The sequence below is a fragment of the Sinohyriopsis cumingii genome, chromosome 14 (assembly GCF_028554795.1).
Source record: "Sinohyriopsis cumingii isolate HCF-2022 chromosome 14, ASM2855479v2, whole genome shotgun sequence".
In the NCBI taxonomy this organism is placed as follows: domain Eukaryota; kingdom Metazoa; phylum Mollusca; class Bivalvia; order Unionida; family Unionidae; genus Sinohyriopsis; species Sinohyriopsis cumingii.
The window spans coordinates 76,708,909-76,735,449 of record NC_142974.1 but is presented as its reverse complement, the minus strand read 5'-3'; the positions used below and the strand labels follow the sequence as shown (position 1 = coordinate 76,735,449).

The 26,541-nt window shown below is 34.0% G+C and overlaps 1 protein-coding gene across 1 annotated transcript; it reads left to right on the top strand.

Moving 5' to 3' along the window:
* The first annotated feature begins 1,207 nt into the window (after positions 1–1,207).
* LOC149784188 (low-density lipoprotein receptor-related protein 2-like) lies at positions 1,208–26,238 on the top strand. The gene is made up of 15 exons (XM_089932954.1): positions 1,208–1,365; positions 2,358–2,485; positions 9,474–9,650; positions 10,401–10,568; positions 12,718–13,168; positions 13,543–13,823; positions 16,279–16,527; positions 16,965–17,115; positions 20,641–20,764; positions 21,156–21,312; positions 22,162–22,281; positions 23,072–23,296; positions 23,589–23,766; positions 24,174–24,239; positions 26,142–26,238. Exons 1-15 carry the CDS (start codon positions 1,208–1,210, stop codon positions 26,236–26,238), a joined length of 2,730 nt encoding a protein of 909 aa, XP_089789080.1.
* The last annotated feature ends 303 nt before the right edge of the window (positions 26,239–26,541 follow it).

The window sequence follows — 26,541 nt, the reverse complement described above, 5'->3', positions numbered from 1 at the left end:
GGTGGCATATTTATTATATTTTGCTCCGCTAAATGTTATATATTGTGAGTTTTTCATCTAGACATCATACTATTGTGTTTGATTGACCTTGACATCCTAATTGATTAGAGACAGTTATTTTGCAAACAACCCATATTGCAGAGCTAATATTTCACTATAATTATAGATAAAACAAATTCAGATATTTAGTAATGGAGATACCGAAAGTTGTTTCTGACTTTAGAGCACTAGTTTTTCACTTGGAAATTGATGACCTTGTTGACAGTTTAGGAACTTTTAGAAAGTAAGTTAACCCTCGTGTTGGTTCTGCTATTGTGAAGCATCCTTTTTATAATAATGTTGTTTACTTCCAAATTACTCATTCCTATCTTAACAGCAGAACCAAAATTGTTTTTGTGTAGACATTTAATTGGAGAGTTTTATTTAAAATCTTCACGATACCTACACTCTGCTTAGTACTAATTCTTGGACTAAATCATTAATTAGAAATAATTTTACTTGGATTATAGTATTGTGATAGATCAAGATTTTTGGCACATTAGCACATTCGGTGCTTTTGGCACATCGTCAGATTCAATATTCGGAGTTATTATAAACAATTTTAGAATTCATGTGGACATCCTTTTGTTTAAACATGTGCTAGACGATTTAGGACTATTTGGGACTTAATTCACAATATTGTATGTTCTTTCAAACGTTTTACTTTTTTATTCTATGAAAATGCATTTGGTTTTTAAAGTTTGAAGCAGTTTATGTTTTAGTTATATTATGTAACTTAAAGCATAGATTTCTTAAAAACTATATTTTGGAAAGAAAACATAAAGCTTTTGTAATACTATCACGCCAAAACATGACTAGCTGATCCTCCCAGTAAAGTGTAGCTTTAGGAAACTGTTCTGGTCAGATTAAACTAAACTAAAACTTCAGTCAATTAAATCAATTAATTTTATATTAAGCATTTTAGATCTAGAATATATACTGTTTTATTTTAACGAAAAAGTAAAAATGTACAACACGTCCAAAGTGAACTTTCAGCCAATCAAATCAGTAGATTTTCAGCGTAAGGTTCTGATACTTAGACGTGTGCTGACATTCGGACATGGCATGATACCGATTCAAGTCAATGAATTAAATAATCTATTTATAAGATCCTGTCATGGACAACTTCATCCTTATCATCGACTATACGCATAATAGCATCTACCAAATGAGTTTGAGGGATCAGAGCATTCAAGGAATCAGCTCCCAAACGATGTCTTCTCCGATTAGAGTGGCATACAGCCCCCTTAACGATCTCGTCATTTGGGGCACCGATGGGTCTGAACTATCCATCATGCACCTCAACGGCACAGATAAGAAACTATTGTCAGTCGGTAAGTATTATAACGAAAGTTATTTACGCAAACATCAAAGAATGTATTATGTACCGTCCTAAATATAATTTGCAAGGAGCAACAGCTGTTGCGAATGTTCAGCACTGGAACTTAAAAGGAAGAGTCATTATTGCAGTAGACGATTATATGTCAAAAATGAATAATCCAGTTCCAACGATTTCGTGTTAATTTTATCACATGTTCAGTTTTTTCCGGCATGTGACACATGTGGTGGACATATTTTTCCTTGCTAAATTCTGCAACACAAAAAAAGCAGACATGAAGGTGGGGGAATTTGGATAGTACATTTTAAAAGTCCATACATAGAGAAACACGATACAGAAAATATTATGTGAAATCTTGAAGAAAATCTAACACACTTTCAAATCATCTCACGTATTTCTTTCAGCAACCTCGGATAACAGTTTTGTTTTTCCAAATGGGTTTGCTGTGGACTATTCAACTGGAAACATTTACTACACAGTAGTCGACTATATGATTTATTTGAGTAATTCTAGTTCCATCAGTGTTATATCGCCAGACGGGAAGCACAAAGTACTAGTTACGGGCCTGGAATATCCCCACGGGCTGGTAGTTTATCCGTCAAAGGGGTAGGTGGGCGGTTTACGTCCTTTTTAAGATGACAAATATGTCCTTTTATAATATTCAACGACTTGTATGACAGCAAAAGTGTGTATGCCATCAGAGAAAGCTCATACGCTTTTTTGAATACTTGCCAAACAACTAAGGGATCTTTTTGAAACAGCATGCTTTTTGTTTTGATCTGATTTGACATCTGAGCGTTATTAACAGAACGTAGAAAAGGAATTTTCGTTACAAACAAAACTATATACTACTCGTGAATAATTATAATAAATAAAAAGCTGTTTTCTATTTATATTATCCTTACCATTTATTTATTTATTAATCTCACAGTTTAGCAGCAGGTGAAGTCTCAATAAAACCTTAACGTTTCCATTTCAGGCTTATGTTCTACACTGAGAGCGGAACAGATTCTCATATTGGCCAGGCCAGTATGGACGGAAGTCAGTCTACTGTTCTCTTGGACCTTGATATCGAATGGCCCACTGAGCTTGTCATCGATTACAGAAGTAATTCCCTTTCCCATATGAACATACTTTATTACAAAAGCAGCTATCTAGTATGTGAGTCGTATTCATACATGTTTAAGATAAAGGTTTGGCAAATATTCATTGGACCTAAATCATGAATAAAGCATCTTAAATCACAAAATTCAAAACAAAGCCCATGTTGCATTCGAAATGTGTACCATATATGTGAGGGCTACCTCAAAAGGTCTCCAACTAAATAGCACAAAAACACGAAAACAACACGTGTTGGAAATTCCGCTAATAATCTATGTTTCAAAGTTACATTATGACAATTTAAGGGACGCTTAAGCTATTGTGAATTTAAACAATATATTCCTTAATGTCCTATTATAAGTCCAAAAGTATCAAGTGTTCGGAATGAGTTTTAATAGTGTTGAATGTTACTATATATAACAATGTTAAAATCCGGGATTTATTAATCTCAACGTAGTGTTTATGACTCATACTCAATTAGCACTTTGTAATTTCAAAGAATAATTTAAATAACTAATTTCTCTACAATTATGTCTAAACACAGCTGTAAGTGAATCCATGAACTAATGTTACAAGAAGAATGAATAATTATTTACTTTGTCTAGTTTTTAAGCATCTCTAATTGAAATAGGTTTCAATGTTCTGTAAAACTAATAATCCTTATAGAAAGTACACTAACCATTCAGTACAATGTCTTTTATATATGGTTGATTACATAACTCTATGGCATAAGTCAGATAAGTAAAATCTGTCTACAACCATCAATTATGAACAAATATGAACCAAACAATGTGATTTAAATATACATAATAGTGATACTCATTCAAATCAGTTATCATTTTCTGATATAGGACAACGTGATATGGATAAATGGCAATAAAATTTCATCGTTTTAGGTTTGAAACAGTAACAAAAAGAAAACATACATGGCAGATCAGATGATTACTTTCTAATGGCTAAGTTTTCTTTCTTCATCAGACAAGGATCTGTCTCCACCAAATAAAGTATGTGCTTAAAAAAACATTAAAAAAAAACATAATATGATGCATACTTTATGTAATATTTCTAGTCTTATATATTGCTATAGTAACGGTATAAGTATTGCCAATGATTACAATACTTTGCATCATGCCGTGCTTTCAGGTGACTACTTGTACTGGATAAACGAATTGGATAAAAGTATTGAAACATGCAAGCTGGACGGAACAGATTACAGAACCCTGGCCCAGTATCATGACATCAGTCTAAGTGGTCTAGCTCTTTACCAAGATTACATGTTCATCTCCACGATGGAGCATTCGTATGTATTATAAATAGATGAACTAAAGAGTCCTCCGCAATCAATCCATGATTAGAATATTTACATAATGCGCTTCAGTTTGAAATAACTTTAGACTAAAAGATATGGAATGACCTTGACGATGTGTGAAGTTCATGACACAGCAAAGTAACGTCATATTTGATGGTTAGATCGATATTTTTAATCTCTTTCATTTTCATAAATTATATAGGTTTATCGGTCATCTGCTATTCAATTAGGGGCAACAACAAACAACTCAAAATATATACACTTGATTAATTTACTACATTATTTTTTCAACGTTTCTTCCTCTCAAAAAGCAATCTTCTATAAATGTATAACCTCCCTCCTACAAGTAGGTTTGAAAAAGAAGTATCATCATAACATAAATTCACGATCCACTCATCGACAATCTACGAGAATTTATCGTAACTCTTAAATTGTAATTGCCCTTGATTGAGGATCCCTCGCAAAATGTGATCTCTACTCTGTGATAAGCTAATTGCTATATTTTCATGATTGTTTCGATTGTCTAGTCAGTGCACCATTTTAACATCCAATGTTACATACGTTTTTGTCTATTACAATTATTCAAACTTTTTTTATCAAAGAAACATTCGCAAAGCGTTATCGTTGACGAATAATCCTCGTCAGGAGTTTAATAGGACTGATAATGCATGCAGTTTGTTTTTCTTATTCGTATCGACCAGGCATATGATAAAACTGAAGATATCCAATCCGAACGAAACAACAGCATTTGCTTCTTTCGAAGAACTGGGAGCAATTGGAGGCATCAGTATATATTCATCAACGGTCCAGAACAGTAAGTAAACTGACATGTACAGAGAAAAATCCTGTCTATATATATACATGGTTTAATCTCCATACGATTGTAACAAACAAATCTAAGGGATTTGTTATATAATTTCCGATTTTATTTAAAATGATATTTACCAGTATCATATCCATTTTTAATGTATGCTTGTTAATCATCGACGATAACGTCAGATCTACAAAATTAAACTCATTCCTTCAAAATGTGATCTTGGGCATTTCATACATTGACCATGAAACAAATAGGTCCACAATAGCATCCAGCGAGTCAGTCACTGGATCGTACGAAGACCTCCTGAACACTGTGAAAATTGCAAAGTAGAGTGGTCACGATCATCTGGATAAGCAGAGGGAATATTGCAAGTCACAATGAGAGTGCAGAAAAAGAGGAACACAGAAAAAAGGTGGGAAGAGTGGACAGACATGGGGTCGTAGATTCCCAAATAGCAGTGATGAATAGAAAAGATAGAAAGAATCGTCGACGAAGTCATCTTTAGTTCCCAACGAAATCTTAGATTACTAGATGATTATTATTATTATTATTGTCACCACCATCACCATCATCACGATCATCACCATCATCATCATCACCGAGCTTTGTGGTTTACTTAATATAAGTAGAATGCATCCATCAGTATACTGTGAGCTCCTTAGTATATCATGATAAGGTTACGTCGCTATCAATTTTGTAGCAAGACCAATAAAACATGCTGATGACACTACGAATTATACTGAATGTGTTTTGCCAAGAACAATATTAATATCTGTCTTCAAAACCAAATATAAATGAATATTCCACTCATACTAGTAAGAGCTGATCTTGTATAACAAATTTACTGCGTGCTTTTCTTCAGAAAATGCATTCTGTTCTTCTGGTAATGGAGGATGTTCCACGTTTTGCTTTCCGACCCCGGCTGGTAGTGTATGCGGTTGTGAAGATGGCGTTGATCTTAAGAAAGGAAGTGACAAAGAGTGTTCAAACAGTAAGCAATATTTGCATTGGAAATTGAATTACAGACATACACAACACTTTTACAATAAAACGATAAAGGTTAAGCAATATAACAACGAATCTGCATAACAAAATCAAAACAGTCTCATCAGGAAAAGGAATCTAATAAGTCATATTGTAGCACCGATCTGTTTTTATCAACCGTCACCTAGAGTAACTTATTTCAGAAGTTACTGATCTTCTTGATGATATAGTTTAGTTCACCATAAGCGTTTATACGATGTACGAGAGCTGTTAATACTTATCTGTACTATTCATATCATGTCTACTACTGTGTTCCATAAATATATAGTCCTTTCTTCCGTAAACTCGTAGGCACGTAAATCATTCTTTCATAGTTGTTACCATCCTTTATCTTTCTACTAAACATGATCTGTTAGTATTTAACCCGGATAAAGGATAGAAGTTACCTTCTGCTAGAACTATGAGTATCCCTTTAAATGTCACTATATATTAAACAAATGGTTGATTAAAAATATTCTATAATTAAAGAAGTAGCCCTGTGGGGCTGTACAAAAGTATATAGTATCCCAACTCAATAGTCTGCTAAACATGGAAATGTATATACATTACTTTGACATAGAATAAATGCTCTGCTACACTTGCAGATAGGAGATGGGTAAACTGCAGATTTTCCACGAATAAGACATGAAACGAAATGTGGCTACGGTTACACAAGGAACGATTCTGTGACCAAAGTATACATGTCAGTCTGTTTTATGTCATTCTCAGATGTTTTATGACACCAAACTAGGTTAGATATATTATATTACTACACTATTTTTGTCTAGGATTACCTCGAGATAACTGAGATTAGCTTAAGATCACTGATATTAACTCAATGACAGTGGAGGAAGGAAACTTCAAACAAGCCTGAAAACTGGTATGTTGTTAATGTTGATGAATAAATATATACTGCGTGCTTGTATTTGGAACATAGTATCGTTGTCAGCACTGCTCTTAGTACTGGGTGATCTGTATATGATATAGTTAAATCTATTATTAATAGAGCAGTTTCACATCGAACAGACCCGTCAGTTGGTATCTAGGAAGATTTAATCCATAACGTCTTTATAATGCTTGACCAGTACGGCACACCTTGCCTTGTCGCTTGGTCATATTAATTTAAAGGAAACGCTGGAATGGAATTATATAATCTAACTGTTGATTTTTTTCCTCATATATACAGACCTGTCAAATTTTGCCATATATGACGTTTTATCTTAGTCGTTATTGTTTTATTGCACGTACATATCTAACTCATGACATGCGAATTAATTATACGCTTCTGCCCTTGGATATCGTTGAAGTATGTACTCTTCTCTTAACGCCATTTGTTATAGTAATCCTAATTTTATCAGCATGTTATACTTAAGTACCCTGTGACAAACCTTTTGCTGACCATTGCTTCTTTCAAACTCAGTCTGAGATAAGCAGCACAAAACTACAGACGATGACACAAGTTCGATAAGTGTAAACTAAACACATCAATGATTAGTGGGTCAAAAAGTTAACATAAATTTCTGAAATATGTTTTAAAAGAAAAGAAAACAAGTTCAACAGTACACAAGTAGCCGATTCTCAAAGAAAGATTTCAAGCAAAGCTAACAGTTTCTCGGATTTCAAAGTATTGAATGTAAAGTGAAACAACAATATAATTTACAATGTCGACAATCTAAGCCTTAGCTTAATTGTTACAATACGTTACGTCGTACTTTTGAAGGGCTGTTTACAATTTTAGTTCGCTCATCAGATTCCATCGATTTAAGGAAGTAATGTAATTGATTACAACGATTTATTTCAGACTGGTTATGATTGATTACCATATAGCACACTGGATAGTACAATACTAAATTAAAATAACAATATCTTGAAATAGTCGAGGTGAAAGTATATTCGATTGTTGAAAACGAGGACAACAACAGTTCAACATTTCCAAACCGCATGCACATACAAAATGGAGCAGCAAACATTCAAACGAGATATGACAAAAGAAAACGAGAAAGTTATTAAAATCGGGAAACTAAGACATGAACACGTTCTCATAGCCATACCTTTACGTTTCCAAAATACAGCCTCCAAAATATGTTAGAATTTAGGTTGTATGTTTAATACTGTCGAATATGAAGACGATACTAAATTTACAGTCATTCTGTTATGTACTTTGTCAGCTATTCGAATGATGCGTAATTCATTTAGTATCAACCTGATAAAGAGCTATCTTAATCAACATTGATTTCGTAAATGAATCAGAAGCATGCGAAGAAACATCGTTGGTAATATTGCTGATTCAAAGAAGACAATATTTACTAACACAAAGTTATGGCGGTCATATTTTTGTTATTCTTCAAAGTAATGGTGCCTTCCGCCCTCCATCATATATGTTAGGACCAGTGCATTCATTTATCCATGATCAGAGGTTGGCGTGTCAGACTCATGATTAAAATGTTGCTGGTTTGAGTCATACCAATGTAAAATCTATGGTTGCGTTTATATGAGCTATGCACATACTCTTATTGCATAGAAAATAAATATCTTACATCTTACTTGTGTTTCTGTGCCGTAAAGCACCAAACCAAAATATTCAAGCATAATTAACATGTAAACTAGTGTTTGAATATTTGCTTCACTTACCCTAATTTTATTAGTTTCTCCACGTTTCACGTATATTGCTTCTCTATTTCAATATATCATACACATATGCGGATATGTGAAATGACGATTAAAACCAACTTATTGTCTTTGAAAGGCATTTTTGTTACGTATTTCAACTCACGAGGTGCATCTCATTTTGTCTGGCTGATTCTATTCCAAATCCATCACATTTCTATTTACTTCATTAAGATGAGAAAAAATAAATATAAATCCGTTTCAATTTATATCATGACAAAGTGACAAACCATCCAACTCCATTCTTTATTTCCTAAGCTGGTTTCAGTTATTCCTGTGTTTAATGGTCTGCAGAAAGTATGTAAACGGAACAGAAAAGACATATTCCTTGAAACATAGTATTAACAGAACTTAGATTAATAGTTGGAACCCATTGGTAAGGAATTGTCCGGATCATGAGGTTAGATTGAGACAATTGCTATATATGGTTTGGGTTATGTGGTCAGATGGAACTCATGGTTATAGATTGTCCGGCACATGTGGTTATTACTAATGAGGGAACAGGACAACAAGTCTGTCAAACAAGTAAGTAGATAATAAGATACACTTACTGTGAAAAGTGTCAGGTGAGTAATTTTGAAATTATGGTTTTTAATAGTGCAATGAAAGTTATATGGCTGTTGTTTGCATCTCTCAAGAACAGCTCCTATTCATCTTACAATCACGAAATGCATTTTACGCCACAAGAGTATTAATTTATCCCAAGAAGTAGACGTCTTTCTGACATATAGGACAAGGATAATCGTACCATAAATACCAGTTAAACTGGTTCACATTCCTAAATATGGACGAGGTACCATTTCCTCTCCTGGTTACGGGCTGACGTGACTTGGTCATTTATGTTCCACTATAAAACAAAGTGACCTGGTCATTTTCTGCCTTCACTGTTGTGACTTTGATTTTTGCCATTGGTGGTATTACTTATAAGTGTACTTTTAACTGTTCTTTATGTTTCAATTTGAGTTTATATATCTATATGTAAAGTGTCAATCCTATTGTCACGATACCTGTACATATTTTAATAGAGGTAATACCCATTTATTTCGTAAACTAGAGGTATCTCTTTTTAGTACTATTTCCCTTGTTAATTTTACTTTAGACACTTTGGGCTGCGTATCATAAAGACGTTTGGCGAAATGCTCACTTAAATTCCAAGTCATTGGTTTGTTTGATTACAGTGGGTATATGTAACGCCACCATTCCCAATGGTTCCCTGCCAATCAAATGTACTCTGGATAGTGGTTCAACCTGCTCTTACTACTGTGATGATCACTTCAGCAAGAACCCCAACATATCCAGTATCCAGTGTGATGAGGATGGACAATGGAATGCTGACCTTACGCTCCTGTGTACAAGTAAGTACCGTCGAGGCATCACAGCTTACGGCTGTTCTGTTGTCACTATGTTGATCCCTTATTTAAACACCTGCAAGAATTAATATTAGCTAATGATAGCAGTTTATAACGTGCATCTAAGCGGCATAGATCCATGTTGGAAACAATTGTTAATCGGATGCTACATACAATTTACCTAATTCGAATCCTACGTTAATCTTAAAATTGCATACAGTTACCTTAGAATATCTTATTTATGTTTAGAAACTACTGTCGTCTGCCCAGACAAATTCCCAGGTGGCGGATGGGACAACTGTCAAAACAGGGAGAACGATACTTGTACGTACCGCTGTTTCTCTGGATTTCACAAGAACCCGAAAATACAGAACGCAACATGTGGACCAGATGGCGCCTGGAACCGGAATACAGAGCAACTCTGCAGACGTATGTCAAATAGACAATAACGATTATTGAATAATGAGTGTAAGTTTAAAACGGAATCACAGGATGGAGATTGTTTAAGTCATGCAAAATTGAAGTTAATGATACAAAAAAGAACTAATTCTCTTTACGTTCATTGGACATTAGGCTCAAATAATTGGAAACTAACCAGATAATTATATTAGATACAACTGATCAATGAGTATTTTCCTTTTCGATAACAAAAAATAAATCAATATATTGTTTTAAAGTGTGTGAACTATACTTATATTGCTTACAGTTTGTTATTGCTATTTGTGATTTTTTTGGGTCTAAAATGTATCTTTACAGGCAGATGTGATCTAGAAATCGAAAACGGCTTTCTAAATTCATCATGTGCACTTGAAATTGGTGATGTGTGTAGCTTTGAGTGTGAGCAAGGATTTGAGATAGCCACTGGTGTCACTACAGTCAAATGTCAGGAAAATGGTGTATGGGCGCCGGAGGAGCCTTGTGCAGGTAAAAGGACTCTTAAGACTATCAGGAGTCTAGGCCCCTCACAACATTCTTTAGTATATAAGCAATCGGTATGTTATATTATACAAAGATTGATATCGCCCGCTATTATGTTTGGATGCTTGTAGCATGTCCTGTTTAGAATAACACTTTGGATGTTTTAAATGAATATAGAATGTAACATAGTATAGGATCTATAACTAGATGTTTCCGTTCGTGTATGCAATTCCTGTTAATGATATTAGTATTAAAAATAGTCACACGTTTTTCACATTGGAAAGGTCGGTCGGATGGTATATATGAAGAATATAATTATTTCCTACAGGAAGGGTTACATTACATGAGTTTCTAAGGTGTTGAAGATTTACAAATTGTCCCGTAGAAGTGGTGATGATATGTCTGTTTTAACCGTTTCCCTGTATATGCATTATCTCTTGCAACATCAAGTCCGCAAGCGTAATGTAAGTTAGATTTATATATTATTCGAGGGACAGCATTAGTTTGGATTATTCAGTGTAATTAAAAAGACTTATTTGCTTAAATATTGTCCTGGGATGATGGTGAATTATTCAACGGAGATCTGAACAACGCCACCATGACAAGTCGGGACATTGGCGATCTTGTATATTCGTGTGTCTAAAATGTATACGGAACATGACTTTCTTTGGATTTTAATGGAACCTTTTCATATTTATAAAGGAATCATTTCATAACACTGTAAGTTCCTCTTAATTTAATTTATAATATTGCCAACTAAATTGTGTGTTACATTTTACAAAACCTGTTCGTGCTTAATTTCGTTAGCTGGACCCGTAACATGATAAAGATCTTGCATGTAAAAGTGAAATTTAATATATGAACAATCGTGTTTCACAAAAACGTTCTATGTAGAGTTCTTTCTATTACATACTCAACAAAGACAGAAGAACAATCGGTTTCAAGTCTTAAAACTGCAGTATATATATATATATATATATATATATATATATATATATATATATAGTAAACATGGTGTTTTAAAATGATTTCTTTCTTTTGCATCCCTATTATTTCAGCGGTACTCTGTCCAATCACAATTCCAAATGGAACAGTTAACGAGACTGTGTGTGATAGACGCGTCTACTCGGAATGTCCATTTATCTGCAATCAAGGATTTGACCCTAATCCCAAAAACAATAAGGTCTTCTGTGAACTAAATGGAAAATGGGACGACCTTAATATACCCTACTGTTTAGGTATCATCAACGTTTTTGATATATTCATATTAATATAATTACTAGAAATTGAAGTTCTCGTCTTCTAATAGTCCATCAATAATGATACAAAAAGGTTTCCGAATAGTAAGAATCGATGTACTTGGAAGTATCAGCTATCGTTATGGCCAATCGTGAGAACTATACTGCTCGTATTATGCCTGAGAGAAGATTGTCAAACGAAGAACATGATCAGCACCCAAAGGATTCAAATCAAATGTCTTGATCCATACATTCTAAACATTCAGAGAAAAAAGGGAGATGAATATTTTTTCGCAATCACTCGAAAGACATTATTGTTGTAAATGTATTTCAGTACTTAGAGTATGTCAGTCGATTGTCTAGCGCCCTACATTCTAAGCAAAGACTTATGTTGACTATTTCAGAGAGGAAAGGAATATGCGCAAACTACTTCGAGCATGGTAAATGGGCAGATGATTGTCATTTTAATGCAGATGAGACATGCGCATTCGAGTGTGATGGTGGCTTTGATAAAAACCAGAACATCACAAAAAATATCACGTGTACATCATCCTCGGAGTGGAATATTGACCTACATTTGCTTTGCAAAGGTATGCTGGACTATGTATTTGTTAGTGCTGGGTTATAGTTTCTCACATAACAAAAATTATATGGCACGTAATGAACATTTAATTACATCAAACATGTCACTCATCCAAATATGCATATTTCTGGTTTCCAAAATACTTATCGCAAACATTTTCATCTTTCCTGTCTGTACAAAATCATAATTTAAGCTTGCAGAATTATATTTTCATTACAGTTTACAGTTTTTTTTATTTAGGGTATCATGTATGCAAAGACTATTCACATTTGACTCCTTTTAATTTAATGTATGTATTTTATCAGCCTTTACCAAAGAATATATTATGTTCCAGAGAATGATCGGGGTTTGATTGTTACCTTGATCCCAGAAAATGATCAAGAACATGTTCATACAGTACCAACGGCTCCAGACGGAACACCCAGCCTGAATTACACCCGGTCTCTTGTCTTTCCCATCGACGTTGAGTTTCTCAGCGTAGAAGGAGACTACAGATTAAACCAGGCGTACGTGTACGATCACTACACTAAATCCATATACAAGGACTCCAACTTTTCTATTGGTCTCTCAGGTGAGAATATATGGACAACCCTACATCAAGGACTTTCAAAGGATTATGTCAAATTGGCGGTGGATTGGATCAGCCATAACATTTACTGGACCGACCCACAGTACAAGTGGATCATGGTTCAGTCACTTTTAGGCAACGATACATCCTTGTGCCGTGTTCTCATTCATGAACATCTTGAAGGACCCCATGCCTTGGCTCTGGATCCGATGGAAGCGTAAGTGAACATATTGTAAAGGTATTGGATTACTTTTAGATAGCCTCACTAAGGTATTGACACCCTGAACAAGGTCAATAAACCCATTGCATCGTCAAAGGTAAAATAATTTCTACTCGCATTGCCAAATCCCGGCACCCATATATTCTCTGAAAATGATAAATAAACAGTGCGATAATCTTGTGTTCCTTAGTGTATCCAATTATACATTAATTGAAATATTTAAATGTCATTATATACAGTATATATTCCTTCCCGATACTGGCTTAGGGTATGCATGAAATATAAAAATACTGACGGTTTCCTTAAAGAAATGAAACAATTAAGCAGCAGAATTTGCAACATCTAAATGACGTTCATTCCTTATGCAATAGCCTTCTTTTCTGGAGCGATATTGGACAATTCGTCAAGATTGAGGTGTCCAGCTTATCGGGTAGGAACCGGAAGTCCCTGATATATTCAAACCTATTGCACCCATACAGTATGGCTGCTGATTACGAATCCCGACACCTCTACTTCGTCGACGCTGGTCGAGAAACCGTGGAAACTGTCACCTACGAGGGCAAGGATAGGAAAGTCTTGCTTAAGAAAACATACAGCTACTTCTTTGATATAGCAGTATACAAGGTAAACAAACCCAATAGTTCAGAGCACAGTAAACAAAACCTTAGCTGCTAGTGCAAATCTCTTAATATATGACAAAGATTATATCCCGATTTACTCGTATTACAGGGTGATGTTCGCAGGATAACACCACTTGTTGCATTGGTATCTAAATTTGTATTTTATCCAACGCCTCTTTGCACCCAGATTGTCTACCTTGTTATTTATTAAGGTTATAATCTTGTGTTTTAGATAACGGCATTTTGCCCTAATATGGTTCGATATATCCTCCTTTCTTAATGAATTGTATTTCATTTCTATAACAATAATCCTATTCGAGCAGAAAAATCTTTCTTTGCAATGTCTTTGCTTTAGATGAAAAGCTACTGTTTTTGTTTTCATAACCTTATTAAGTAAGATGAATTGTTGTTACTTTACTTGAAATATGATTCTCAGCCCATGGTGTTACATGCAAAACGCTGCCAGTTATTATTCATAAAACCGAAGAAAAATAAAAGCGGAACCCGTCCAAATTTATACCAGGAGCATACACAATATCTCAGTAATGAAACATATACAATAATAAGGTTAGCATAGCTAAAACATGCCTGGATGCTTTAAATGATAACAAGCACCTGGCACAATGGACCACAAAAGTTTACTAATTTTTACAAAATGTAATATGGTCTATACAATTATATATTATTTCAGTTCAAAACAATGGATTTTTCAATCTTGTTTATCCGTTTACACGTGCTTAAAGTCAAGCAATAGTTCTCAGAAACGTTAGCACATATGAGGGCTCTGTAATATGAAAGATGTGGCTCATACATTTCCTTTCTCTCCAAAACTGGAGTCTGACAATATACAGTTTTATTTCAAATAACGTTTCTTGTGATTTTCAGGATTATTTGTATGTGACTGAAGTGCAATATGAAACGCTTTATTTCTTCAATAAAACAAATGGGAAAGAGTTACACACGGGTTTGTCCAAAGCAGGTGTAACGTACTTAGGTGTAACTGTCTTCCATCCTGATGCCCAAAACACATCTGTCACGGGTTCGTATGTTTGTATTATTTCGAATCTGAGTAGTGTTTTACTTCACAAAGTCAATGAACACTTAGTAATTCAAAACAATAATTTGATCAAATAATTCTTCTCGAAATATCTATAATAAAAAGTTATAAACAAATCCAGAGAAAGATCATAAATGAATCAACTCCGGTAGATTTCTCTGGACCTGATGTCGCAAAAAGTAATGGGCCTGGTCATTTTGCGAACATGTATGACCTGGACCATCGCTACATAATCATCTCGGTAACTTTGAATAATATATACAACACTGAACGGCCGAACGCTCAACCATAAAATGGTCAAGTACAACAAAAAAAAATAAAGTTATATAACAACCTCTATTACGAATAACGACAAATGGAGTAAAGCTCTTACTGAGCACTGACATAAGACCTCTGTCGGCGTGTTATCCTGCCAGTAATTTTCCTTGAGTTTTTGGATCTTAAAGTGGTTTAATCTGAGTTCTTCCTCAACATGACAACAACTCCTCTCTCACTCTTCTCTCTCTCTCTCTCTCTCTCTCTCTCTCTCTATTTTTTTCAATGCATTAATGTGGGATCGTATCGCTGAGTTATATATTACAACGTAATATTGAAATATTACTTTTTATGTCCTTTAATAGCCCACTGTCTAAGCTATGGTTGTGAACAGATCTGTGTGACGGAGATAAATGGCGCAAGTTGCCTTTGCAAAGATGGATACACCCTCAACCAAGACATGAAAACATGTTCATGTAAATATACTAAGAAGAATTCCCAGACTATGTCATATTGCCTCGGCATGTGTCCTAAGAAATAATTTTAATCTTCTAAATATCAAATGCCATGTGATTCTGAAGGTTAAAAATCTTTATTTAGCTAAATGGTGCACCTCTTATATTACTTATCCATCAGAACATGCATATATATCAGAATGTTGTACGACATAGAGTTTGCTTATATCTGAAATACATTCTTTTAACATATGTTTATATGGTGTGTTCATTGCCAAACCAATACGTTTTAATATATCATCCAGAATAATACCGACTTTAAACTGGAAACCTTTTATAGTTCACACAGTATAATCTTTTTGTAGTTATATATATAAATTATCAACCACAACATGCATTAGTGTGAAGTTTAATGTTCTTGCACCATGAATACTGCTTAATTATCCATGTTTCATCGTGCAATGTTTTGAGTATGAGTCAAATATATTTAAATTAGAATATGATTTATGATACATGACTAAATACTGGGACTAAGTCTCCCTGTACAGGACGAGGTTAGCATTTATTATGGGGAAAGAAGTTTCCATATAATGAAAGCATTTAATATTGAACGAAAATCAAAAATGTTTCTTGTACGACGTATATAATGATAAAATATAATTTGATCTGATTAACGTCACTGTTACTTACATCACTGAAACCTGTCCTCTCCATTTTCAGTGAACAACGAGTTCTTTCATCGCGGACTGTTGTATAGTAACGAAAGCAGTATTTGTATCGTAGATATTAGAGTTGTGACCCAGTTTTCCTTCTATCCAAACTGTGTACTGAAAACTAATGGCACTAAATATATGGTTCTGGATACAGACGATAGGCAGATTATTCTCGCCAATGACACTGCTATTTACTGGGTCAGAGTAGATGATCCCGAATTGCATAGACTGACTGAACCATCCGGAACAATTAGTGGTAACTTTACATTTAATTTAATTCATTATGTTAAACGTCAACTTGTAAGGTGTTTGTATTGAATATGATAGTTTTCCTATTTACTATTGCCCCGAGAGTTCATTTAGTATATTTCAAGATGATCATAGGTAGAAAAAGGTTGGAAAATTAATCCCAATTTTGATTATACAGTACACAAAATCTATAAACTTCGCGACAATGAGATCACAAAAGATTTATTATTTGAAATTAACATTTTTCTTTATGTAAGGTTTACCAACAAAGCCAACTGTAACATGCACTACACAGGCTTTGGGATTGCCAGTCCAAATCAAAGGAAAACCAAACAATCATGAGTATCCTCCTTGAGGATCTGTCAGCACAGACCGTGATTAGAAACGCGTACATGGCGTTTAGGAACAATAATAATAGTGTTGTTTCTTATTATGTATTTTAAGGTCTTGCATGGGATGGATACGACAGAAACGTATACTGGACTGAAAGCAACACGGGAATCATCTGGAGACTGTCTAGGGGATCTGAAACTGCACAAGTTTTCCTAGAAGGTCTTAATAACCCACGTGATATCCTGATACTGCCACATGAGCGGTAAGACACTTAGACGTATTTATATTCATCAAATATATGGTATTTTGCTCTTGGTGTTTCAATATTACGGCATGCCTCAACAATGCAAATGACAATTACAGGTGTCTCTTACTGGATTTTATCTAATTTCATGGGAAATAAATTTCAAGAGCGTAAATATATATGCGTGTGTGTGTGTGTGTGTGTGTGTGTGTGTGTGTGTCTTCTAACCAAACACCGCTGGCATGGTTGTTTGATCATACATGATTTTTCATTTTATAATCTTATATAATATCTTCAATATCCTTAATTTCCCAATAATTCTGTATTCTTTTGCCTTCAGTATAGCTTCACTCGTAAGTACATAGTTAAATCAGATATGCCGTTATATTCGTATTTGTTTAACTTCACAGCCTGGTGTATTGGATATCAGACAGGAACGGGAGCACAATAGAATCTTCCAGCATGGATGGCAGAAACCTTCAGGTTGTACTGAACTCTGGCGATTTAATGGATCCAAAATCACTCAGCTATGACCCGCACAAAAAGAGGTGTATCATGACGTTGCTGTCTTCCAGATCTCTAGGCTTTGTCTTTAAAGTCGGCCTCTTTAAAAACCTATTTTATCAGTTTATGGTTTGGATCTCAGCCAAACATACAAGCAAGATTATTCCATGCGCACCTTTGCATAATTTGGTTGTATTGGTCACTATATAATTACATTTCACAAATCAAATGACAAGTGACAAGTTGTATTCAGATATGTATGCAAGACATACAGCCGTATTGCTCGGTCTTCATATGTGAGGCCTCGTTAACCGTTCTTGACAAACCCTTTAAGAATTTGCTTAATATGCCCGCTATAGAAGCTTTGTGCTTTGTGTGACCTTTATTGAAGTAAGTTCGTTTCGAAATCAAGAAAAGTGTGATAATTGCAATGTCACCACTGATATCAACCGTGTTGTAAATTTGATAATCATGATCTTGATACTTCCAAGAGTGGAAATAAACGTTGCAGACTGTTGTGAATGAAGTACCAGATGTAGGTGGGTGGTTTGTTGGCTGGTGTATGGCACGCAAACACGATATCTCAAGCTCAATGTATTTGTTTTTCTTTTATTTTTCTATACCGTTTTGTATCTCACAACGATGAATATTGTCTGCGATACTACAAGTCAGATGTTTGCACGAATGCCATTCAATTGTAGGAACCACTTAATAAGACATGATAGAACATAAAATACACTGAAATGTAGCGATCATTTACCAAATAATGAACCTACACATTAAAAGGCAAGCACGAAATGCAAATACAAACAAAAGGAACTATTGTGGTCTATTAACAGGCATACAAATAAAAATATACCAATATGTTCGGAGTGATATATGTGTATTGTTGCAAAATGATGATAGCCTCGTAAACTGAACACGCAGATGGAAATTATATGTCATACCTTTTGATGCCTATTTAATGAGCCAAATCCTGCAAACACTAATGCTTGGTGACGCAAAAAAGCATGTTAATGTTAGAAAACGTACTGATTTACTCTAAAGGAAACATATTTAATACTTTCAAACCGATTTATACGAAAGTTACTGAGTAGTGGAAATGCATAGCATAATTGTAAACAGTAAATATGTATTTTTCTGTTAGTCATACCACTAATATAGTTCACATTGCACCAATCTTTTTGATCGATGCATTAACGCTCATCAGGGACAGGGACAATTTTAAGTTAATATTGTCCAAAAACATATAACTTAGATTATAAAGATGGTTTATTTATAATGACTAATTAAACAGCATAGCACCTATCTGCAAGGAAAAGCAAACTGAAAACAACAAATAAAACTCATTAGCTGGCATCATCAAACTCTGCCTTTTATATGCCCTGCAAAATTCTTCTTATGTATATAAATGATCCTACATGAGATATGGATATTGACGACTAACGCAAACCATTCTAGGTTTTTTCTTCTCCAGATCACATTAGACTACCGAATAGCTCTTGGTTATTACATGCCAAAAGTGTATTCAATAAAGGTCATAATTTATGCCTACAGATAAACGACTGCACATTCGGAGAAACCTTGAAGCTTCATTCATAATATAATTAGTCTGGTCATAAGGAAACGCACAGCTTTAACAAGCATCTCAGATGAATCGTGGCATTCAAACATCATGCCTTTGCCCCATTAAAGTACCCAAAACCACCATCACCTTTGCAACATCGGTGCATTTGGTTCTCCATACTCTGACGATAAAGTCAATCTGTACCAAAATGTGCACTGCAGTTCAGTTTAAACAGCTCAGCAAATTATGCAAAACATCCCTAGAGTTAATAAAACCTTTTACCATTCCTAGTGAAATATCTCTGTTATGTATATGTCTATTTGATGGATAACAATAATAATGGCATCAATTCAAGTTACATGAAAGATAAGATTACTATGATTTAATGATACAACATCGAATATAAAAAGACGTATTCCAAAGAATGTAATGTAGAATCCAAAGGTTTAAGCTGGACAGACGCTCCAGTTCAAACAGTTCTGGGAGCAATGAATACAGCAGGAATTGAAATGGCGACTGCATTAATACCTACCCTTGAATTTGGTTTTGTGAGTATATTGCGTTGGGTGGTTTTTTCCAAAAGTTTAAAAGAGAAATTGGGTTACTGCTAAACTATTGAAACAGGTGACACGTTGATATATTTCTCGTCTGTTAAAGGATGCCGATCACTTATTTTCGTTATTTATGCTTGTTTTTTGTGATGGCTTTTTATTTTTATAATGCATATTGGATGATCTAATTTAGGTACTACAAGGACAGTAATTTTAGCCAGAGGAAAGTAACATAAATATGCTAAACAAATTACAGTATCTTAAATACAGATACGAAGAGATGTAGATATGTTAACTTAAAAAGAGACATGTTCCATGTTGATATTCAAATTCTATTTCAGTATCATCTACAAACGAAATTTCAATGATATCTTTTTTCGTAAATCACAACCTTAACCAGAGTAAATACTAGCCCACACTATATGCTCTTCAATAGATTGGAAGAGACAAATTTTAAACTATATATATATATATATATATATATATATATATATATATATATATATATATATATATATATATATATATATATATATATATATATATATATATAATCAACAAATGTTTCCTCTCTATCTACCTTTACAATAGAAAATATTTGCCGTCAAAATATCAATGCGAATCAGACAAAATGGTAAGGATATATAACTACTGCAGATTATGTTATACAGAACTAAAACTTCCAGTAATTGTTAACACTTTGTCGGTTCCCTACTATTTTAGCTGATACCAGATTTAACCAAAACGATCTGAGTAAACATATGGTCCAGTCAGAAAAACGTATTATTAGATAAATAATAAAAATTTTAAGGATTGAATTCGCATTCACTTTTCTATAAATTTACGCACAAGACACCTTCGCAAATATTTAAATTATTATTTCTATATTTATATCAGTATTGTTTTCGTTTTTAATTTTAGAATCTATTTCCTGAGCACCTCGCCTGTAGGCCGCAACTATATTAGCTCTTGTGACCTAGATGGCGCAGACCTGGTCAATTTTCTTTCATCTGACAAAAGCCTTGAAGAACTTGAAATATACAGGGTAAATGTCCAATCTTACGTGGCGCGTATGCTGGTAGTATTGTCATTGTTGTTATTATTATTATTATTACTATTATTATTATTATTATTATTATTACAGCCTAATCGTTTTTCTATGGAATACATTATTATCCAACTTCAATTAAGTATATTAAAATTAATAGGAATATCTTGGAAAACCATATATTGTATTCGAATATAATTTATGATAAATCAACCAATTCAGATTTGGCATACATTGACCTTCTATATCTACAATAAACATTATGAAACCTATATATGTATATATTGATCAGAAGACGTTCGTTTGACTTTCAAACATTGGTTTCTATATCTAGATGGGTTTTCATTGCCAAAGTATTGTTCTAAACCAAAACTGATCTTTATTTCAGGGACACTTGCTGGTTACTGCCAGTGATGTCAAGGGTACTTTAATGATGTCTTATTCCGTAGATCTTGGGAGACTTACAACATCTGGTATATTTCCTGGTACAGGAACTATTTCAAGCATAAAGGTTTTTGATGAAAATGTTCGTCAAAATGAAACAGGTAAAGATTTCGACAATCGATAACTTCTGTATTACGTTACTCATTCAATCACGATACCGTTTCCACGGCTAAGAGAGCAACTTAAAATGATTATATTTTCTATAAAGACGAACCTACTTTTGAACGGTAATTACGCCTGGCGAGCAAGTGAAAGTACGTTCTATATCTTCGATTTTGTTATGTAGTACCACCATACAATTTTTCATTCCTTCTGCAGAAGAGGACAATGACGACGGATTTTCATGTTCTATGCAAGCGCTCTTCCTAAAGAGTTTTATTACTTTGTATTGTAAACTGAAGCATTGATTTACTATTAAATTATTATTACTACGTATCTTTATTGCATGGTGAGTTCGTCATGAATAGACACTCCTCTTTTATCCTTTTTCTAATGGCCAGTAGCGACCACCAATTCCGCCACAAATAATATCAGCACATAATTTATACCTACTGAATGCCCAAGATGAAATTTATCAACATTCCTCTATATATTGTCCCGTTGTGTCACTGAAGCTTGGGTTTTCTTTGGCATTGTAAAAGATAAGGAGATTTTCTCTTCTTCCTTTGTCGAACCAGTTTTAAAGTATATGTTAATAGATGCAGTGCTGATTTCGGCGAAACGTTTGTAGTCATAAGCATTCGTAATGTGTTAATGTTGAACGTGTTTCAAAAGTGCTAGCAAACGTAAAAATATTTATTAATATTCATTAATCAGTCCTCAACAACGCAACATAATAATCGATTCACTTAAGCCATTATCACAAAGGTGTTACATCCTCTCATTAGACCCTTTGTCTAATAAATGAACGCTAATTCCCATGTTCTATAGTTAAAGTTAAATATTTTTAGGACCGTGTTTCGCTTTGAATGGAGAGTGTCAGCAGACTTGTATAACAAACGGGAAGTCGAGGATATGTGGGTGCACCTTTGGCTTTAAGCTATCAGGAAATGGAAAGACATGTACTTCAGGTAGGTGAATTGAATGCAACAAGACTAGCTGCTCAGTCTTGTAGACACACGTGTTTCAAATAAACACTGCAATACCAAGTATATTTTGAAGACATTTTTGTGCAAATATGATTCATAGCATAAACAAAAGATTACTTGACTCAAAATTCCTAGAAATTTCTGTCCCAAGTCTTAACTACCTCAAATGAAACAAATATAAGTTTTGATGTGTAGGTTTGCTACATGTGCATTTTCCAAAAATATGACTGCCTGTCTCAAAATATGACTGATAATGTATGTTTATAATGACCGAAACATCTATTTTGTATATAAAATTGACGCTTTGTCAATTCCATAAGTACTAATACAATATTTTCCTAGAAATTCAATCATAAGATATATCACCTCTTTCCGTGTTATATAACGTGTGTTCCATAACATTGATAAAGATCTATTTCAAGTTAATTCCCAAGGAAACTTGAAATAAGACTAATTAAACTGAATTCGAATGTTTTAATAACGTACAATATGTTTTCTAAAGAAGACAAATAGGTTTGTATATACATGCTGTCCTAAAACATACTAAAGAATCCTTAAAAAAGTGTTGTCTTAAGAAATGTACCTAGTCAAATTTAAATCAAACTAAAATACCTTACAATCAATATAGTGGTTTTCGACTTAAATATTATGTTTCGATTTTGTTATGCTGGTGACATTTAGGCATAGTTTGGATTGAAATCAAATATAAATATGAATCATGTTTCGTATTTATAACGTTCCAATTCACTGAATTCTATATTTTATTTTTAAGACCCTATCAAGGACAACTTCATGCTGGTTAGTGACTCTACGCATAACCACATCTACCAAATCAGCTTAACTGACCAGAGTGTTCAGGGAGTCAACGACCGAGGGGCCGTTTCTTTGACGGGTCTTACATACAGCCCCGTTAACGATCTGGTTATATGGGGCACAGATGAGTCTGAAATATCCATCATGCACCTTAACGGCACAGGGAAGAAATTATTGCCAAATTGTAGGTATCATACTGATAGGTTACTGCATTTGTATGGGAATATATAACCTTTTGAGTGCAATATATACATGCAAAAAAAACGAGATCATATTTTCCCATACAAACGCAGTAACCTTTTTATTATATGCTCATTTTCTTATTCTACCTAAAGCTTACCTACAAACAAAATTCACTACAATAAAGAAAGTAATGTATGCCGTATTCCAAGCTAAATAAACAGGCTCAGATTCATGTTGCAATAATGTAGTAACTCATGTGCAAATTAAGATTATTACATATGATTTATTTTCAGCACTCTCTGACGGCAGTTATATTTACCCATATCGCTTTGCTGTGGACTATTCGACTGGGAACATTTACTACACAGCGATCAGCAAGCAATACTATATCAAATCTGAGAGTTACATCGGTGTTCTATCGACGGAAGGAAAGCATCGAGTCCTTATTAAGGGGCTGGATAATCCCGACGGGTTGGTCGTTTATCCTTCCAAGGGGTATGTATTCGTTTATAGTCACATTAAGCTATTACGATTACAACATTTCCTGTTGTATTATGCGAAGGCTTGTGTGGCAGAGCTAGAATGCTTAAACTCTTTGTAACATGTCTTCATCAGACCTAGATAGTTTCATATTTGTTAAATAACTATCAACCCTTATTTTGCAAAGATGCATTTAAGGTTTGATCCCAAGGTGATATCCTAACATTTTAAACTGGATGCGAATAAATATAATGACAAAGAATGTTTAAAAATGAAGAATTCCAAGGCAATAAATTGTAATTTTTTGTTTAGTCTCCGATTAAACCATATTTTCCATATTAATCCTATACTGTACCAATCTGTATAATCTCAACTGGGAGTTAATGTTTCCATTTCAGGCTGTTGTTTTACACTGATAGCGGTCTCAGCTCGCATCTTGGTCAAGCTAATATGGACGGTAGTCAGTCAGCAGTCCTTCTAAATATTTATAACAATTGGCCAACTGATCTCACCGTCGATTACAAAAGTAATGACTTTTACAGTTTATACAAAAAGTTTACACAAAAGCGCTTTCTAGCATTCGAGTACAATTTTTGTAGATTCATAGTGTAAGAGATAAATATTTCATTAATAACCATATGACTTCATTAAGGATAGAGTGCGTTAGTTGTGAGACTACTCTACAATTGTTGCATGCTTTGCTGCTAAAATCAGATCTCTTAGGCTTTTATCGATGTCATAATCATTCAAATAATTTATCATTTTTCTGGTATAGGAGAAACATAATGTGAACTGTATACATGACAATATATTTTGATAGTTTCAGGTTTTGAAACATGCACCCAATTCAAAACTGTTCCCAGGTCGCAGATCAAATAAATCGTTTCTTATGGATCTGTATCTTTTTCAGGCAAGGACTGGCCTCCCATTAATTAAGCAGTATGCCTTGAAAGATATAAAACTATTTCCTTTAAAATACAAATTGATGATAAACGGCTATAACAAGACAAGCTTTCAAATGTGGTTAATAAGCAAGTCTACCATTCACAATAGGCTTCTGTATAATACTAGTCGTTATGTAATATTCACAGCACCCTATACCTTGTTATATCTATAGAAAATCACTTGTGTACATTCCAATACATTTGCCATGGTTTTAGGTGACTACTTGTACTGGATCAGCTACTGGGGAGACAGTATCGAATACTGCAGCCTGGACGGAACTAATCACAACACACTGACCAAGTATCCGGGCACCAGTCTACAAGGAATAGCTTTCTACCACGATTACCTATTCATTTCCACCGATGGACATTCGTATGTATTACAACTAGATCAACTAGAGTGGCTCTCCTAATCAATCCTTAATTAGAGTGTTTATCAATGCATTTCATCCAGTGTGGAAATAAAGGTAGGTTATTAGCTGTATTATGATTTGTCCACCCGAGACGCAGATAAACAGGTTTGAGTCCCTTCCACGTGAATAGTCCCGTACTTTGAAATGACGTGATCAAAGTGTCAGGTATAATTTTGATGGAATAATCTGAAGGTCTCATTTTATTGGGACTGTAGGATTTTTTAGATGAATCACTAAAAGAACATGTAAAAAATAATATATACTAGTTACATCAGATACATATATTTGTGATTAATTTGCTACATCGTAAAGTGCATGATTCTAACATGATGTCATATTCTATGTTATGTATATTTGAATTAATTATATCTGATTTAATTGTTTGTAAGTTCTAAAATATTTTTATTTTATTTTTAAATTTCATTATATGTCAAACTAATATAATTCTGTTTGTTAGGAACTTAATACTTTTTTCGAAAACAGTTTGATCTTGATTCAAAATTAGTAGCAGCCACGTAAATAAGTTCTATTTTTATTTTAAAATGATTGGTTATTGTCCAGGTCATGATGGAACTACGTCATTTAAGATGCAAACATTGATTTTTATTTCTTCGAATAAAATGATTGGTTTTCGTAATATTAAGGATACATGATATAAACACGATCACGAGAACCTCCATTTTTGGTTTCGCAACTTGGGGATTTTCGAAACGTCGGGACTTGAACTTGAAATAGTTATAAAATTGTATTATTAGGACTTCCAAAATTGTATTCATGGATTATTTTTGGATTATTTTTGGATTTGATTCTTAAAACCCGTAAGTTCATGGTTTTTAAATTTAACATAATTTTTCCAGGAAAGTAAATTATTATATTTTGCAAAGCCTTTTGTTTTCACTGTTTCTTGTGCACTGTTTATTCGAGCTTAAACAAGTAACATAAGATCTACAAGTAGGTCTATAATGGATGTATCATCATTATAACTTACATCACGCATTCTGTTTTCCAGTTGTACCTTGATGCTGGAAATTCGCCTTGACCTTGATTCAGATTACATTACTAAATGCAACGTCTGTATTGCTAACATGTTCCTTTCTCTGCTTTGATGAACGATGCATATAGCACAGTCGGTTTTCTCTTTTCGAAAGGATTTGTCCAATATACGTGATTTCAGTTACTAGTAGTCATTATCAAAAGCAACATATTAACGACTTCTCTTTGACCAATGACGCTGTTCGTGGCAAAGCATAATACATCCAGGATTGTTTTATTTCTAACGAACAGGCATATAATAAAACTGAAGATATCCAACCCGAATGAAACGGCAGCGTTTGCTTCTCACGGAGAGCTGGGGACAATTCAGTTCATCAGCATTTATTCTTCCACGGACCAGAACAGTGAGTACACAG